This window comes from Myodes glareolus, chromosome 15, assembly GCF_982192425.1.
Source record: "Myodes glareolus chromosome 15, mMyoGla1.1, whole genome shotgun sequence".
Lineage (NCBI taxonomy): Eukaryota > Metazoa > Chordata > Mammalia > Rodentia > Cricetidae > Myodes > Myodes glareolus.
In genome coordinates this window covers 51618740-51638075 of record NC_142040.1, presented here as the reverse complement: position 1 = coordinate 51638075, position 19336 = coordinate 51618740, and the positions used below count along the sequence as shown (strand labels likewise).

Genomic DNA, 19336 nt, shown 5'->3' with positions numbered 1-19336 from the left:
GCAGATCCCGCAAATACCGGTTTCTTTTCAGCCTCGGGGACAGGAAGATACCTGAATTAGATCAACTGGAGGTGGGAATGTAGAGGAAACGCCGAGAAAAGCTGCACTGACCTTTTTCCCACTCCAGTCTGTTGTCACACAGCCATGGTGATCTTTCCAGAACTTGAACTTCTGGCAAGCCTGTGCGCACAATCGTCTTATAGTTCCTTGTTAAATCAAAGCCAAGGTCCTCATAGCTCCTCCTCCCCCCTGCTCCTCATTCATTTTCTACCCTTCCCAGTGTTCTTCAGCACAAGCATGCCTGTTTCAGGGTCTGGACCACAGCGACTGGACCTAGTCCCTACTTGGGTCCATCCTGACTCAGTGATCACTGGCCCCAGGAACACCCTCCCCCAACACTGTGTTCAAACCCAATGGCTGTGCCTAAGTTTCACTACCTGGCTGAATTTTTCTGCATAGCTGGCATCCTTTTTTAATGTGCCACATAATGTACTTGTTTTGTGTGTGATTGTCCTTTTCCCTCCATAACGCATTTGCTTTCTGAAGGTAAAGTATTTCATTGGTCTTAATTTTGTCTGCTAATCTTCCCTTAGTACCTGAAGTGATACTTGGCATCATGGGTAGCAGAGAATCTTGGAATACTTGTGAATTAAATGAGAACTGGGTGGTATTGGCATACACCTTTAATCCCAGCACTCTAAATTCAAGACCAGCCTGGTCTACAGATCTAGTTCCAGGACAATCATGGCTATAGAAAGAAATCCTGTCTTCAAAAGGAAAAGAAAAGAAAGCATCTTTCCAAAATTACCTTTTTAGGTACATGGACTGGGATGTGCTTTCTGTCCTTCAAGAGGAAGGGTCAATTTGCCTTAAGTGTAAGTCCAGACCACAGGACCGCTTTATAACTTCGAGCTTACAGTGTATTGGTTGGCTGGGGATCTGCTCTGTGCCAGGGTTAATCAAGCTGTCCCTGCCAGTGTTTGACTAACTGGTGCCCAGGGGAATAACAATGGGAAAAATATTCTTGTTTCTCGAGTCTGACTGCTGAGAAGGTGGGATGCTCATAGCAGGCTGTGTGTCTTTATTGCCTGACCGAGACAACGTACAGAAGAAAGAGTTCATCTGGGCTTACGGTTCCAGAGAGTTAGGCTGAGAGCTCACGTCTTGAGTCACAAGCAGGAAGCTGAGAAAGCAAACTGGGAGTGGCGTGGGACTCGGAAACTCAAAGCCCACCCAAGTGACCCAAGTGATATACTTCTTCCTCCAGCAAAGTCACACCTCCTAAACCTACTCAAAGAGCACCACCAACTGGGAATTTAGCGTACACCTTTAATCCCAGCACGCTGGCAGGCGGATCTCTGAGTTCAAGACCAGCCTGGTCTACAGGTCCAGTTCCAGGACAACCATGGCTACACAAAGAAACCCTGTCTCAAAAAGACAAAAATAAATATGGGGGGGGGGGCGCACGCCACTGAAACCATCCCAGTGTGTAAATCGGTGTATGGTATAGAAAAATAAATGTGAGGATAAAGAATTCCGTTTGGCTAACATGCCCTTTAAGCTAAGTGGCATATGGCTTTTTGCCTTCATGCAGGTGTTTCCTGGGACTCCCTCCCAGATGAGCTGCTTCTTGGAATCTTCTCCTGCCTGTGCCTCCCTGAGCTGCTGAGAGTCTCTGGAGTCTGCAAGAGGTGGTACCGCCTCTCGTGAGTATTTTTCACCCTTCGGATATGCAGGGGAGGGCAGGAAGAAGGCTATATGCTCATTCGAGTCTGGTGAAACCAACAACCAAGAGGAGCATAGCTGCCCCAAGCCAACTAGATACCTTCCTATTGTAGTTGGGAGTCTGTTTCTCCCTTTCCCAGTCAGAGGAAGGAGTCTTTTGTAAGTCTATTATTACTCCACTTCTGGCCTCTGCTCTGCCCTGGTTTGCAAGGTATACACCTGCTTGGGCCAGCTGGTGTGCTAAGATCAGGGGCGTTCTGGAGGGTGGCAAGACAGCCCAGTACTGGGGACCAGGCTGGTATCCCAGAGGAGGGGTGCAACCTCTGAGCTTGGACAGAGTGTGACCCCAGCCCCATTTACATGTGCTCCGTGTGATCTGAACATGTTACTTGGCACCTCTGAGCCTGGCTACCCTGCATGTAAGATGGCCACAACTGCACCTTCATTATGGGATAGTCATAATGGATAAACTGAAAAGTGCCAGTGCATTGCCTGACTTGGCACAAGTGCCATCTGTGGTAGTCTTAGTTGGCTCTTGGCTATATTTAAATTTGTTTAGTCAAGGAAGACAGTGACAGAGATGAAATGAGGGATTTTGTTCTTTTTGGTGTTGTCTGGTGTGCTATGGATTATACCCACTGCCTCAGACATGTGAGGCACGAGCTTTTATCTGAGCTACACACTCCCCCAGGCCCAAGCCTAGGCAGTTTTCTTAGGGATGAAAAAGTTCGCATCTCACCATCCCCACCCAAAGGACTTTTTTCCCCCACCAGAGATGTATTTGTTCACACCACGCAAACAAATCTATTAACCTTTATAAAAACGTGTACATATTTAAAGGTATGCAATCAATATGATGGTGTGCTGTAGGTGCAGGTCACTAAATAGCTAGTGTCCTCAAGTTAATTAACATACCCGTAATCTTACATAGTTATTTCTCCATGGGTGTGGCTAAAGCACCTAAAATACACTCGTTAGCAAAAGTTCCCAAGTCCAGGACAATATTACCAGTCCTCAGGTAGTGCATTAGCTCCCAAGACTTGTTTATTCTATGTGTCTACCCAGTGCCTTTGACCTGCATCTTCCCTTTGGTTCAGGAACCATCTCTGTTATGCTACAATAATAACCAACATAGCAATTTATTTCATCTTCCGCACGGGCTGAAATGACAATCTTGTATTACTCTTGTTTATGAGTTGAAGAAACTTCGGGGTCAAGAACAGTACTTTGTGAAGTGAACCTTAAAATAAGACTTGTTAGCGTCCCAGCATTAACCATTACTAGTTACATTTGGCTTAGGATTTGGATGGCTGCTGAGTTCATTTTCCCTTTCCACGTTAACACTGTGTTTGTTATCTGGGGCAAGGTGAATGCCTCAAGACTTCTCCTGGGTTGTTCTAGACTACTAAGGCAGCGGTTTTTTACCTCTTTGAAAGGAGAGACGGTGAGATCCGAGATGATTGAGAATGATCTGCTCTCAGAGTGGACAAGAAAAAGATACAAAGCATGCCACCTTCTAAGGATAACATATCTATAGTCTATTCTTTATTTCGAGATAGGGTTTTACTGTAGCTTTGGAGACTGTCTTGGAACTAGCTCTTGTAGACCAGGCTGACCTCGAACTCACAGGGATCCGCCTGCCACTGCCTCCCGAGTGCCGGGTTTAAAGGCGTGCACCACCACCGCCCGGCTAGTCTACTCTTTTAATAGTCAAATCATATAGCTAGCCAATTTTTTGTAGCAAAATTATTTCAGAACTGGCCAGTGAAGTGTTTATTTCCAGTATGTCTAAAAGAGAAAGTTCTGGTGCACTAAGGCCTTTAAAATGGTCTCTCATAGCCAGGCGGTGGTGGCACACGCCTTTAATCACAGCAGTTGGGAGGGAGAGGCAGGCGGCTCTCTGTGAGTTCGAGGCCAGCCTGGTCTACAAGAGTTAGTTCCAGGACAGGTTCCAAAGCTACAGAGAAACCCTGTCTCGAAAAACCAAGGGGGGGGGGGGAACCAGAATGGTCTCTCATTGGCTTGCACTTCTTGTTTTCTCAATTAAACTCAACTGTGGATAGTAAAGCTCTTATTGTAGGGGCTAAAGAGATGGCTCAGTGATTAACGGACCTTGTTACCCCCCCCCCCTCAGTGGGCCAGAGTTCATTTCTCAGCACCCACTTCAGGCAGTTCACAAATGCCAGTAATTCCAGCTGGCCTCGGAGGGCTCCTACACACATAGCGTTTGCTTACACTGACATCTACACATGAATAAAAATAAAATAAAACCTTAAGAAGAAACACTAAGTGGAGCTCGGTCCAGTTTTGGAACCTCCTTTTTATGTTAGACACTACGTCTAGTGTATTTACCTCTTTCCTTTAACGTTAATATAAATATGTACACGCACACTCATCCACATGAATATGGACCAGAGCCAATCTGTGACTTGTTCCTAGCTGTGTGATCGATCTATCTCATAAAATAATTCTGACTTTTTTTCCTTCATTTATATTTTCGTGGACCTTGGTAACCATGGCAACCCATCAGCACATACCGGTAGAGAGCAGGACTGTTTGTTTGGGAAGTTTGGAACTTACTGCACTATAACGCACATTTTTAGGTGATCTTTAAACGTTATACTTAATGATGGTATTTTGTTCACTGGTTCTAAGTTATTTGCCGTTCTAGCATTTGATAATCTAGATTGAAAATACAGAAAGGAAGCTTATTGATATTGTAATCAAGAAATGTTTAGTATTACATTGTCAACTTGGAAGCAAAAGCTCTTCAGAGTTGCTTTAAGGAGATTCGGTGGTCATGTGTCTGTGTTGTTAGCGACTTTAATGGGTCCCTAGAATTCAATGTGGCCAATTTAACCAAATCAAGCACCTTCCCTTTTTTAGGCTCGATGAGTCTCTCTGGCAATCCCTCGACCTCGCAGGTAAAAATCTGCACCCGGATGTGACTGTCCGCTTGCTTTCTCGAGGGGTGATCGCCTTCCGCTGCCCACGGTCGTTTATGGAACAACCATTGGGTGAAAGTTTCAGGTAAAAGAGTAATGACTGGATGTTGGGGTGAAAACAGGTCACGCACCTTTTTTTTCTTTTTTGAGTCTTAAGCCTGTGAGGGGTTGTTTGTAGTGTGAGCTGTGAGTTACATATTGTGCCATGTGGTCTCTAGCTTGAAACATGGCACGGGTTTGAGAGCTGCTGGTGGGCTTTCCCCAGGGTCAGAGATGTTTGTATAGGGACGTCTGAGGCTGTGACTCAGTGTTAGAGTACTTGCCTAGCACATACGAGACCCTGGCTTCATCCCATTTTCCCAAAGGAAAACAGTGCTCGTTAGCCACCCAGTATGAGCGCCCAGCAGTTGGGGCCGTCTCTCCCAAGGGCCAGAGCTGTACGGGGCCACTTCAGAGAATGCAAGTCTGTTACTTCCATCCGCACTGTCCATCCATAATAAAGTGAGGGGGAGTATTTTCATACTTGCGTCATGGGCTTTCTGTCCTATCACCCTGAAAAGAATGCCTTCCTTTTTGTTTTGTAGACTGTTTTGAAAAAATACTTCTCGGGTGCTGCAAATTATGGAATGCTAAGGTTTCGTGCTATCTGATGCCCAAGAAGAATAGCTAGATACGGAAGAGAAAAGCAAGCTAAAGACAGTAGAACATGTCTCCATTCTAGTACCTTCCCCCTCTTTCCATTGTCCAATTCCTTTCCCCACAACTTTTATTTCTTTACCACAACTGCTGTTCTTCCGTCGCCTGACTTGTGTTCCTGCCAGGGTTTGTCCTTCTCCTCCACAGGCTGTTCTCAGACCAGCTGTGTCCTGTGCACCCACATTTATGCTCAGGATTCTCCAACTCCTCTGTTCCTCTTCTCGGTTCTTAGTTCTAATTGCCTAAAAGCTTCCACCCCTGAACTTCTGAATACTTAAGTATTAGCATATCTAAGGGTACACAAGGCCTGCCATTAAAACTGGTTCCTCCACTGGCCTCCCTGTCCTAGTAAACAGTGTTGCTCACCCACTCCGCCCCTACCAGTGCCAGAAGTCATCATAGGCTATGCCACTCCCTGGGCACGCGTACCCAGCTCATTCCTGTGACACCTGCCTATTATTTTTCTTACTGGGAGCATGTTGGCAGCAACATCTACACTTGGCAAATCTTGAGTTTTAAAAATGAATGAGGACGGGAATTAGCTCGAAGCAATTTGTTTTATGACCAGATCTTTATTCGGTTTGTAAAGTGAGTGTTTGGTCTGATTTGTGATCGCTCATGCGGGCGCAGGAAGGGTCAGATTGCGTCTGATTGGATCTGACGGGGCCTCGTTTTCTCTTCTCCATATTCAGCTCTTTTCGTGTGCAGCACATGGACTTGTCGAACTCAGTCATAAATGTGTCCAACCTCCATGGGATTCTGTCCGAGTGCTCCAAGTTGCAGAATCTAAGCCTGGAAGGCCTGCAGCTTTCAGATCCCATTGTCAAGTGAGTGGCACCTGAAGTATGATATGTCACAGACAGTTGCTATAGATGGCAGTGTTTCTTGTATATGACTACAGTGTCCTTATACATACCCGTCCAGAAGGACATACCAAATATCCAGAGTGATCCGGGGTCTTCCAGACAACAGAACTTTGAATACTGATCATAAGCCAGACCCTATTCTAGGTGTGACAGACAAAAGGTCCAGCAGTATGTGGGTGAGACGGATAATTAGAGTGCAGAGTGTTCATTAAATGCACTGGTGGTTATGTGGCAACACACACACACACAGAGCCAGTTGAATTTAAGAGGACAGCCTTCCCGGTCGGGGTAGTGACTTGTGGGCTGGCCGTTAAGACATTCCAGTAGGAGATCTCGGAAGTGATCGGACATCGGAAGCAGCCTCAGTAAAGCTGCTGCTGTTCTGACTCCTGAGTAGCTGGCAGCTGCCGGAGCACAGCAGTCCGGGAGATGAGGAGAAGCGTGGAGACATGTAAAGGCCTTCTGTGGAGACAGGGAGTTTGCAAAGAGGCCTTGAAGCAGAGTGCATTGTGTGTCTGAAAACAGAAGGGCCATGTCAAACTGAAACGTATTTGCTTAGTTTGCTAGAGACCACTGGGGATTGGTTGGACAGACAGGTTAGGCCACTGCGCTATTTAGATGAGAACCAGTGAAGCCTGATATGCTTGGAACAAGAATGGTAGCAAATAAGTAGCAAAAACTTTAACTCAGCAGATACTAAGTTAAAATGCTGAGAGCCAGCACCTGCAGTAAGCTCCCCCTCTTGCCCTTGCCCCTGTCTGGGAAAGCTGAGCCACAGAGAGGCTGACTAGCTTGTCCACGTTCACAGTTATTCAGTACCAGGCCAAGACTTAACTCCAAAACACCTGGCTATTCATCCCCAAGGTTCCCTAATAGAGGGAAGGCAATAAAAGATACCTCATTGGTGCTCCTTGTGCTTTTACACCGCAGACACGTCACAAGTCCTTCAGTATATTATGTCATTCAACCCTTGCTTCCTTTGTTGTTGTTGTTGTTGTTTTGAGACAAAGCGTTTCTTTGTAGCTTTGGAGCCTGTCCTGGAACTAGGTCTTGTAGACCAGGCTGGCCTCGAACTCACAGAGATCCGAGTGCTGCGATTAAAGGCATGCGCCACCACCGCCCGGCTCAACCTTGGTTCTAGCCCTACCAGTTTGCCACAGTTGCCAGTTTGCATATGAGTAATGGAATCAAATCACTCTGCTGTGACAAGAGATGGTGACATACCAATTTTTAAGCCCACTTCTGACTCAAAGCTTACATGCTTAATTATTATATTCGCCCTCCTCCTCCCTACACAGCACACACACACAAGGACTCACCACTGATGCTGTTCATTCCTCTGGCATTTTTCTCTTCCCTAGCACTCTTGCCCAGAATGAAAACCTGGTGCGACTAAACCTCTGCGGCTGCTCTGGGTTTTCCGAATCTGCCGTGGCCACGCTGCTGAGCAGCTGCTGCAGGTAGGAAAGGTCTGCGCCGTAGCATCTGGGTATCTGGATGTGCTTTTGAGGGCTGCCATGGTCTCGACCTGGGCAGCGTAGCATCTGGCACGAAAATGGTCAAGGCTGAACTCGGAAGTGCGTTAGTCAAGGAAGGACACTTGGGGAGTGATCCCTTCTCTGCTGCTGTTAAAGGAAGTGGGAGGATGTGTTGATTTCTATCTGACTAAGCCATATTGCATATGGGTGATAAGATATGTACTGCTAAGTGAGAGGAGACATGGCATAAAGAAGACACAATACCTACAAAGTAGATGCTCCTTGTGTTACCTGTCTGTCTCCTTAGTGTCCTCTCAAAGGGAAATGGCCCTGGACCAGAACATCCCGAAGCAGACAAAACAGGCAGCACTGCGTTCAGTCAGCAGAGATGCAGACAGAGGCAGGTAGCGTTGACTTGGAAGCTCATTAGCTCTCCTCACAGGGAGAATCGGATGCAGTGGGTTTGTGTAGCATCGTCTTGGTCTCTTTCATTAGTACTCAGTCCAAGGGTTTTATAAAACATTTGAGTTGGTAGCTGCCGGGTGCTGTTTGGACAACAACCTAGGTGATTTGAGAAGGACACATACAAGCTATAGTTTTCAACCTGCATCCCCAGAAGGAGACAGTGTTTGCTCTGGCCTCCCCGCTGCCGCCGGGTAAGTGGCAGGCACAGGTGTTTAGAGGAGAGAATGCAGTTGCCAACGAACGACACAGGGTGGCCTGTGCATGAGGCGATAAAGAACCTAGTTGTATATTTTTGGCGCATGCTGCTACAGTTGCCCTCGCCCTCCCGATGGGTTCATGCCTTCCCTGTCGCCTTTCTTCACGCAGACTGGACGAACTGAATCTCTCCTGGTGCTTTGAGTTCACTGAAAAGCACGTGCAAGCGGCCGTGGCTCATCTGTCGGCGACCATCACCCAGCTCAACCTCAGCGGCTACCGAAAGAACCTCCAGAAAACAGGTTAGAGCCTTGGGGCCGGGGCCGGGGCCGCTGAGCTGCTTTACGGCTCGCCCGTGACATTTCTGCTACCCAATTGTCTCCTTAGTCCAGTGTGCGGGCTGTTTATGTCTTCAGCAGAGGGATTGTTTGTGGGAAGAGTTAGGTAAAGGTAAAATAGCTCCTGAGCTGGATTCAGGCTGTGAGTCCAGGATCTAGACAAAGAATCTTTTAAAGTAACCTGTGTATGTGTGTGTGTGTGTGTGTGTGTGTGTGTGTGTGTTCACACGCATGCAGTGTACTTGGAGGCCAGAGATCAACACTGGGTGATTTCATCAGTACTTCTCTACCTTAAAAAAAAAAAGTTACCTATTTTTCTCTTTTATTTTATATGCATAGGTGTTTGGCCTGTATTCATCACGCCTGTACCCTGTTGTCAGTTTGTTTACTCTTAATAGGCTTTTTGGGGAGGGGCCCACCAGCCAGCTCCCAAATAAGTCACACACGGAGGCTTAGTCTTATTTATGAGTGTTTGGCCTCGGCTTGTTTTTTGCCAGCTTTTCTTAAATTATCCCATCTATCTTTGGCCTTGGGGCTTTTGTCTTTCTCTATTTCTGTATGCCTTTTCTTTCCTTCTTACTCTGTGTCTGGCTCCGTAGCCAGGTGGCTGGCCCCTGAAGCCCTCCTCCTTTCTCGGGCCCCATCCTTTCATGTTTATTCTCTGCCTGCCGGCCCCACCTCTTTCGCTCTCCTGCCTCACCATCAGGTGTTTTAGGCAAGCAAAGTAACACAGCTTCAGAGAGTCAAATAAGATTCCCTAATAGTACCCCCACGTGCATGCAGTGCCTGCAGAAGCCAGAGAGGGCAGCGAACCTCCTGGAACTGGAGTTACAGTTTAGCTGCCATGTGGCTGCTGGGACCCAAACTCTGGTCCTCTGCAAGAGCAACGAGTACTCCCCATCTTCCCAGTCCTCCTACTTTGTTTTTTTTGGACAGGGTCTCTTGCTGATTTTGCTACTGACTGACAAACAAGCCCACGGGGTCCTCCTGTGTCTTCTGCCCCATCCTGAAGTTACAAGTGAATGATTTCCCACCCAGTGTTCTTACAAGAGTGCCACAGAGCAAACTCAAGTCCTTGGATTTAAAGACAAAATTGCTTTACATCTCCCGAGTCCCCAGAGCTACTTTTAATAAACAAAATTACTCTGCAGAACACTGATGTAAAAGTAGGTAAACACGGTAGATTGAACCATTAACGGACCAAATATATTTAGGGAAGAAATGCATCTGAATTGAACACGTAGTAACTTCTCAGTTCAGTGTAACAACTACACACTCATCAATCATATGGTGCTAAAAGTAAGCTGACAGGAGGAGATGCAGAGTGACTTCGGTGTCCTTGGATCCGAGCATCCAGACGGGATCCTGGAGTCAAACCCCAGGGACACAAAAGGATGACTGTGAAAAGTTGTTTTCAGCTAGGAACAGCTTTGCAAAGTCTGGACGGCATTTTGATTGTCCCAGCGCCTGGGGTTCTGCTGCCATCTAGTGGTTAGATGCCAGAATTGCTGCTGGAGAGCGCAGAAAAATTAACAAGGGCCCAAATGTCAGCAGTTAAGATTGAAAATGCCTCAGTTAATAAGTCCATATTTACACTTTCTACTTTTTTATTCAGTCTAAAAAACAATGTTGATGAACACAGGCATTTGAAATCTGGTGGTTAGCAGCCATGGTACTGACTTGGCTGAGCTTTGTATTGGGTGTGTGACATTGAGAGTCTTAATTTGCACAAGAGGAATTTTTTTTAAATGGCTTTTATAGCTCAGTCTCTGGCTAATATTCAATCCGGGCTGCACAAAGCCAAAGTAATTTAGGTGCTCCATTCAACCCTGTGTGGTGTCTTGTGGGTGTTGCTGGCTCACCAGGTGTGGGTAATTTGCTTACTGAAGTTTTAATTATGCTTAAAGAGATGTGAGTCAGATATCTTGGATGCTTTGTAGCATTTAAGTAGTATTTGGAAACTACTTTTTGGGGGCTTAATACGTAAGATCTGTCAGACCAATGAAAATAGAAATGTTTTTCATGAGTGGCCAGGGAGGGTTTTAAGGCCATCCCTGTGTATGGACTCACATTTGAACAACCACCGTCGCAAATGATTGTCCTCAGACAGAGATGGAGCCGAGAGCTACAGCCATGGCTCGATTTCCTGTCACTCTCCCTATGCAGCTCCGGGCATATTTTCCTTTTAGACACTTTAAATTCTAAGTATAGAATTATACAATTATTCTCGGAAATCAAGGTCACATAAAAATAGACAAAGCCAAACAGATCCGTGGTGAGCAGACTTCCTAAATGGTATGAATGGAGTTGAAGGTATGAAGAGGAATGGATCTGGGGAAGAGGGGAAGTGGGGGAGGGGAAACTGCAGTTGGGATGTCTTGCATAAGAGAAGAATAAATTAAATAAATAAAATTTTAAAGAAAGAAAAATATAGCAGTGAATGGGTGGAATGTGGCCGGAAGGGACTAGCTTTATGTAGACTGGTCAGAGAGAGGACCTCAGATCCCGTGAGAGATAAACAGGAGTTTGTGGGAAAAATTCTAGAACTGGATGCAGTGATCAAAGAGAGGATCTTTTATTTCAATGAGAGAGAAATACACATAGGTTTGGGGGGAGCATTCTGGAACGAAGGACCACAAAGTTAAAGGCCTTTGACATGGGAGCTGGTGGCAAAGGTGAGGTCGCCAACACAGAAGACATCAGTGAAGTGCGGTGGAGCAGTGACATGGTCTGGCTTTATGCTATTCACTCTGGCGCCATGTTAAAAATAGGCTGGGGAGGGATGCGTGAAGCAGGAAGGACAGTTGGGAAACTAGGGTGGTGGCATTTAAGGTGCGAAGAAAGGACCGTATTGGGGCACATTTAGGAAGCTGACCCAATAGGATTTGGTGACAGGCTGGATGTGGAAAGAGAGTAAAGCGGTTAGGTGTGATTCCCGAGGGCCTCAGCTGCTGGCCTTGAGGTTATGTAGTACTAGCTCAGGAAGGAGTGGAGGAAAAGGAGAGGTTTAGGGTAGAAACTGACTGTTTTAAACATAAATTGGGGTGACTGTCACACAGCCAAATCAGTATGTTGAGAAAGCATTTGAAACTACAAAACGAATATAGGGCACAGCTGTGAGAGGGAGCATTCAGACGTTAAATGGAGTGTGGCAGTTTTAAATAAGATTTTAAACATTTAAAATCGTTTTTTTTTTTTTTCTGCTGACAAAGTAGCTCGGTTCATGTCACTCTCTTACAAATTCTGCCAAGTGTATAATGTCCGTTCTTGCTAGCAGCAATTAACAGTGTTTCCTTCAAGCAGGTTTCCTTTTCTCTATTTATATGAGAGTGTGTGTGTGTGTGTGTGCTTTGACTAGATTAAGATTACAGTGCACTATGTATCTGTGTGTATTTTGTTTTGTTTTTCATGCAAAACATATCCCGGCATTTGTTTTCCATTTATTTATTTTGGAACGTGGAGGCTCTGGGGGCTATGCCATGACACGGCAAATGTGTGGCTGTCAGAGAACGTGCTGGAGTTTCTTCTTCCACCATGTGGGCTTCAGGGATGATCAAACTTGGATTGTCAGGCTTGCAGCGACAGCTTTTCCTCCTCTGAGCCTCTCTCCAGACCAAGAAGCTATTTACTTAAGTATTTCTTGCTCCATATCTGTTTCACAGATACATGCTGATGATCTTAATTTATTGCTTATTTTCTTACATAAGACTATTAATTTGTATAACTTATGTTGAATACACACCATTTTCTGAATGCTCTAACATGCAGAATTTTTTTAAAATTTTTGAGTCAGGGTGTCACTATCTAGCCCTAGCTAACCAGAGTGGTCTACACCAATTTTTCAGCCTCTGCCTTCCTAGTACTGGGATTACAGGTGTGCACAGTCATGCCTGATATAAATAGTAGAATTTTTAAAATTTATTTATTTATGCATACATGCACTTGCCAGGAGAGGGCGCCAGATCTCATTACAGATGGTTGTGAGCCACCATGTGGTTGCTGGGAATTAAACTCAGGAACTCTGGAAGAGTAACCAGTGCTCTTAACCTCTGAGCACCTCTCCAGCCCCATAAATAGTAGAATTTTAAGATGTATTTTGTAGATTATGTGGTTTTTCTTTGTTTCTACACTCCTTACCAAACCCAAGATTCTGCAAATAATTTCTTGAAAATTGCATTTAAAACTTCAACATATATGGAATTTGGTGGGTTGTAATTTGAGCTAGAAACTCATTTGTTAGTTTTGATATAACAGTTTTTTTAAAAAAATAAATAGTTCATGATTCCCGCTCGCTAAGTTGAAGAGCCATCTTGATAGAATGTTATTTGACTCTGTGTACTGGCATTTGGTTTAGCCGGCATTGTTGTTTCGCAGGCTATCATGGATTGGGATTTCCGTTTCTCTTTCCAGCCAGTTAATATGACTACATAAATCATTGTTATCCAGGGATTTCATCCAGCTCCTGTAACATTTACAGTGGATTCCCAGGTGCTCACCTGGATTTTCTCGGCAGGAAACTTTTTTCTACGTGAAGAAATGCTCTGACCGCCTTGCTGCCAGCTTCCAGTGCGCTGCTGAAGAACAGCAGCGAGAGCAAACACCCTTTTCTCCTTCCTTATTTAACTGTGACAGTGACCGTCGCATGTTTGTTTTTCCTAGATCTTTGTACCTTAATTAAACGGTGCCCCAACCTTGTCCGCCTCGACTTAAGGTACTGTTTGTTTTAGATCAAAATTTGGAATATTTGGGTTGTTTCTGAGGTGGGCAGGGTCTAGTGAAGGCATCAAGTGGGGGTATGCTCAGTCTCTGGGTGGTTCTGAATCTTCCTTCCTTCCTTCCTGCTGCAGTGACAGTATCATGCTAAAGAATGACTGCTTTCCTGAATTTTTTCAACTCAGCTACCTCCAACACCTCTCGCTCAGCCGGTGCTATGATATAATTCCCGAGACTCTACTGTAAGTATGCTTTTGTTAATGCTAGTAGAAAGCAGGGATAGCTCTTGGTAGTAAAATCCATCGTTAACTAATGGATGTCCACGAAGGGAACATTAGTATTAATAAGCTATGAAATGTGTAGGAAGGAATATCAAAATAGTTTATAGGATGTTGGATTAAACTGTCCGGGAAAGTTGAACTGAGCTCATTAGCGCTTATTATTTAACTGTCGGCATCGCTGTGTTAGAATGTTGTCCTACTGTCCGCGAAGGACTTAGGGAAAGGAAGCTTTTCCCTCTAAGGAGCTCACTGTGAGCCTAGGAGGCAGACTCAATGGGAGTGGAGTCGTTTGAGATGTTTTCCATTTGTTCTTAAAGCTGTGCCTGGGCTGACTGGGAAAGATCTATGATCTAGTGATGAGACCCCCAGATAGCCAAGGACAGTGAAGAATTGGCCCGTGTGTGTGAGCGTCTGATGCTATCTGGAGAGAGAGCGTATTATGTGGGTCCATGGAAATTAAGTCCTTGTCTCCAGGCATCGCTTCTTCCATTCCAAAGGCTGCGATAATCTTCCTTATACCAAATGTAGAGCATAGCGGTTTCATTGAAAACCACATGATAGGTGCCCTTTATACTGCAGCAGGGTCATATGGCTTGAGGAAGACTTTTCTACTATTTATCTTGCTAGCAGAATGTCAGCAATAATTATTCCTATCTAAAAATAGTGAATTAATTTTTTTTCATGGATTAGATTATACAATTTCAATAATAAATGGTCTGTTAAGAGTTTAGTAAAGTTGGGAAGTCTGGTAAATATGTGACTGAATTAATCATTTTAATTAGTCTCGTGAACCTTAGCTAGTAGTATGCTATTTGGAAAAATACTACCTAACTAAGAAAAGATGCTGATTTTTCTTGAATGTCTCTCAAATGTTCCAACTCAAAATCATGTGCATAGAACTCTGATACAAATCCCTGCTCTTACTTTCCAGCATCCAGAACTTCTGGAAGCTTCTAAAGGGTTCTCTGTCATCCGTTCTTGCAATCCGGGCTTCGCATCTGCCCGGACAGCTGGCTAGGAAGGGAGACTATTCTTTTCTGGTGTCTTTTCTCAAGCAAATCTGGAGTTTGTTCCTTCACTGTGAAAAGGAGCTGAGCAGGACTTAAATGCTTGCTTTCCCTCACGCAGAGGCGAGGGGAGGGCTTTGATCCCTCACATTTATTCAGTGGGATCATGGTTTCCCTGCATACTAGTCTCCATGTGGATCGATGGAGAGCGTGACCCGGACGCTCTCTGCGCCGGCGCGAACCTCGTCATCATTGGTTGTCAAAGTCTGATCCTTAGAGAAGAGCGTCAAGGGCTCTAGTTTCCCGGCAGAGTAGAACAAGAACAAGATGATGTTGTCCTCGAACATCGGCATGTTTCTTTGAGCATCGTGTAAATCCTAGGGATTCTTTCAGATGTTGAAGATCCTTTCAGATGAATTCATGCGGGTCCTTTGCCTAAGATTAGTCACTCCGGCAGCTGAGGCATTTGAAGTTCTTAGCAATCCCAGCATGTCTCAAGGACACAAGCCACACGGGCAGCCCTCTGCGTTGCAGAATAGTTCTTATCTCAGCAGAGAAAAATAACATGAGTCTTTGACAGTGTTCTAAAATACTTCGAAAGCCTTGCACTTCCCCACCTCTGCGGACCCCTGCTGGAGTTACTCTTTCCTTCATTGATCTTACTTTCTACTGAACTTTCTTCTAAGAATTCTGTTTCTTAGACCATAATGAACCCAACTTTGAGGGAAAACTGATTTGAAATGAAGAGAGTTGAAAGTTCTTTGGGTAAGGCATTTTGTATTTAAAGGGAAACAGGATTGTGTAGGTGAGGTAAGGAGAAAGCCTCAGAGTTTCTAAGTGCCTAGTTTATTGTTTATGAGACCAGGTCTCAGTATTTATCCCCAGGCTGGCCTATGACCCAGCCTTGGCCTCTTGTGTAACGAGTGCCTATTAACAAACTCGAACAAAGAGCCTTCAAAGATACTATCTTATTATCTTATACCAAGTAAAGAATGGCTTCTAGATGGCTCCCTTTTCTCTTTTGCTGCAAAGTCAGAGATGCCTGTGTCCTTGTTTTCTGCAATGTGGCCTTTGCACACAAGAGGTGATTTTGTTGTTGGGTCCTGTCCCGTCTTCTGCAGCTCCCTTCCCACATGGAGCACCATGTGTTGGCCTCACCAGCTTCCCCCCCAGTGTGGCTGTACAAATGCTTCCTCCTCTGCCATCTGCCACCGTTCTTCTCTTTCTTACTCCCCCCAGTTTCTTCTTTTAGCTATTATCCATCGCAGATGACTCACAGCTTGGCTGCCTGGATATCCCAGAACCTGAATTTTCCCAAGCATGACCCTGTTCTCAAATGCTGGTTTCACATAGGAGTTGTGCCAAGGATTGCTGTCTTGGTGTTCATGTTATAACCTGGTCTACAGTGCACAGCCTTTATATTTGTTTCGATATCCCGGAACTTAAAGGTGCAATGTGTTCCTCTTGACTTTCATGCTGATCTATGACCTCCTGATCTCACTGCCCCTTAGAAGCAGGCACGCTTATTTTTAGATAGAGCTTTTCTTTGCCATTCATCTTGGATTCCACAATGCACACTAAATACTGTGGCCCTCACCTGTACTATTCATAGAGAGGGGTAATGGGAAGACCTGTGGAGCCTGTTCAGCATGGATGGTCCTTAGATCTAATAAACCATCTGATTTCTAGAACCATTCAGGTGGCATCAGTAGTTCTGGAGCAGGTGAGTGGCATGAACTGATTGAGCCTTCAGGAGGATGTCTTGGATGTGCATGGAAAATGTGCTGGAAAGCTGAGACATTGGCAGCCAAGTGACAGTACAAACTTGCTTTGTTTGACTAAGTATTGACTATGACAACATAAGGTCACCGCTGGGCACACTGATCTCCGGGGGGGGGGGGGGGGTTGCTGAATTCCCAAAATAAGTGTCCCCCTTCCTGGGACTTTGCACTATGTCCCAACCTAAAGCAAACAGGGATCGGAGAGATGAAGCTGGGCAGACAGACCAATGTTAAAAAGAACCAGTACCAAAGCCACAAAGTGTTTTCTTTGGGTAAACAGGGTCAATTTTGTGTGACCCCAGATCACACTGTTTAACAAGAAATACATACAAAAAGGTCTGCCCTATCAGTAACGGGGAAAAAATCCTATGTAGAGAAGAGGTCCTTTTTGCTGTAAACTGGTACTCCATTATTTTTCATCTGAGTCCTATATAACCCTTATATATTGAGCTATAAGAAATACCTTAAGGAAGTCACCCATGGGTTCCGCTGCAGTGAGGTTTTGTTAATGGCGCATCGTTCTAAGAAGCCCTCGGTGCTGCTGGTATCGTCTATTCAGAGAGCCTAGTTCCGTTAAAGGTCATGTCCAGATTCCTGAATTGCTTTCATCTCGGGGTGATTCCGACTGACACCCCAGTAGCACACGACTTTCACCATTGCTCACTTACTAGCTCATGTCACAGTAACCCTTGCAGGGATCTGTGGAGACCAAGAATGGAGAAAGGAGGCAAATTCAACTCAATTAAAAATAGCCATAAACTTCACACTTCCACGGGAGCCAGAGTGAGACACACAGGCTGGTCTCTTGTACCCACATGGGTCAGGTTGCTGTGATTCCCAGCTTTTATCTCCTTGTTTCCTTAAATCATTTACTATAAATTATGGTTTTAGGCTGCACTTTGTAGATTGATACGCATTACAAACAATGGCTTATAATAACTAGTCTAACAAGTGCCATACACCCTGACATTTTCTCTTCCTTTCCAGTGAACTTGGAGAGATCCCCACACTAAAAACACTACAAGTTTTTGGAATCGTGCCAGATGCTACCCTGCAGCTATTGAGAGAAGCCCTTCCCCATCTGCAGATTAATTGTGCCTACTTCACCACCATTGCAAGGCCAACCATGGACAACAAAAAGAACCCAGAGATTTGGGGCATCAAGTGCCGACTGACCCTACAAAAGCCTGGTTGTGTATGAAGGGCTTACTACAGGGCGATGTGGCCTCTTCCTCTCAGTGGGGAACACAGGCAGCAAATCCAGTTGCTGGAGACCTTGGTTACCTTTCCTATTGGTTTTACCTTAGTGCTCACTGTGCATGTATGTTAGGGAACCTTTTGGTTTATTAGATCTAAGGACCATCCATGGGTCTTCCCATTACTCCTCTCTCTGAAGTGTTGCGTTTTCGAGAATATAGAGATGATTACGCCAGTGCTGTGCCCTCAGAGTCCAAGTGCTAGTTCTTTGGAAATCTTAGGTGAGCCTGTTATTTCAAAATAGCTTTTTAAAGCAAAATTTGAGCCAGCTCTTCCAAGTGCCCTTCAGATGAAGTCTATTTAGAATCAAGTTTTCAGAATTACCCCTGGCTCAGTTTTCATGGTGTTTGTCATAACTTTTTATCTATTTAATTATTCAGTATTTTATAAAACTTGATTTTGAAGAACGATAAGCTATATGTACGGCGAGTTGAACAGAAAAAAATCATAGGCTGGTAGCGTTTGAGGCAATCTCTTCTGGGAATTAGCATTGTGTGCAGGTGTGAAGTTAGTCTGATAGAAACATAGTCCTGCGTAATGTACCTTGAACTCTAGATGAGGAACAGAAACGGAGAGAGACACAACCGTAGAGGCAGAATTGGTATAGGATTTGAGTCCCCAGAAGGCTGAAGTCCTAAAGTCAGGTTCCTATGAAGTAGGTACGATGCTGTGTTCCCAGAATCCTAAATTAGATGAGGAAATCTAATCATGCCTTTTTTTTAACTTTATAATCCATGTATGTTATGTGGGCTCTTTAGCTTTTTAAATGACTTGCTTTGTTTTAGAAATATGGTATTCTAATCAGCATTCTCGAGAAGTCGGATAGAACTCTGAGCTGATCTTGTTTGCTGCCTCTTCCTTTAGCGCTGCAGTGATTTTTTACTGTACTCTGAAATCAAGGACTTGAAATACTTTTAAGTGGTCTTTCACAGTAATGGCTTGACACTGCCCAGGAGGTTACTGGATCTGAAGTTCCTTAGGTAGAGCTGCTGCTTTCTCTCCGTCAGAAACGCTCGAGAGGCAGGTGTGTGCGCAGCTTCCATGCACCTGGCACGACCTGCGCTTCAGCTAAGTCTTTAAGACTCACTGGGCGTTAAACCTCTTGATAACAGATGTACTTTTTCACACCTGATATGCAGAAGCAGAAAGATCAAAGTGTGCTTATTAGACAATGAAAAGGAAATTAAGGCAGTTACCTCTTTTGAATACGACAGAGCCAAAATACATTTCTATTAACTTTTTCATCAAAGAATCGTGCTGTTACAACAATAATATGAAGTGCCTTTATCTGCTCAGACCTAAAGAACATTTAAAAAAGTGTAACACAGGAATAATTTTGCATCGATTGCCGAGTAGTTAAAGTGCTAACTACTACTTGAAACTATTGTTTACAGATTAGTGAGGGGCTGACAGTGGGCTCTGGCTGGACTCCAGCCTCCAGCTGCCCTCAGACATGCAGGACCTGTTTTTCCTTCCTCAAGGCCCGCTGGGAGCTATTTTGCCAACATGTCGCAGTAATCTGTATTTTTGTATGTGATTTCTACTTTTATAGACTCATTTTAAAATAAAGTACATTTTTATAAAAATGA

General features: G+C 44.7%; 1 protein-coding gene across 1 annotated transcript in view; it reads left to right on the top strand.

The window, feature by feature from the left end:
• The window catches only part of Skp2 (S-phase kinase associated protein 2), a 28060-nt gene extending 8724 nt beyond the window's left edge, over positions 1-19336 (top strand). Inside the window, exons 3-10 of the mRNA XM_048429129.3 lie at positions 1595-1706; positions 4612-4755; positions 6059-6193; positions 7594-7692; positions 8542-8672; positions 13368-13419; positions 13556-13663; positions 17478-19336. Coding sequence (XP_048285086.1) covers positions 1595-1706; positions 4612-4755; positions 6059-6193; positions 7594-7692; positions 8542-8672; positions 13368-13419; positions 13556-13663; positions 17478-17691 — 995 coding nt within the window. The 3' untranslated portion in view covers positions 17692-19336. The remainder of the gene's footprint in view (positions 1-1594; positions 1707-4611; positions 4756-6058; positions 6194-7593; positions 7693-8541; positions 8673-13367; positions 13420-13555; positions 13664-17477) is intronic.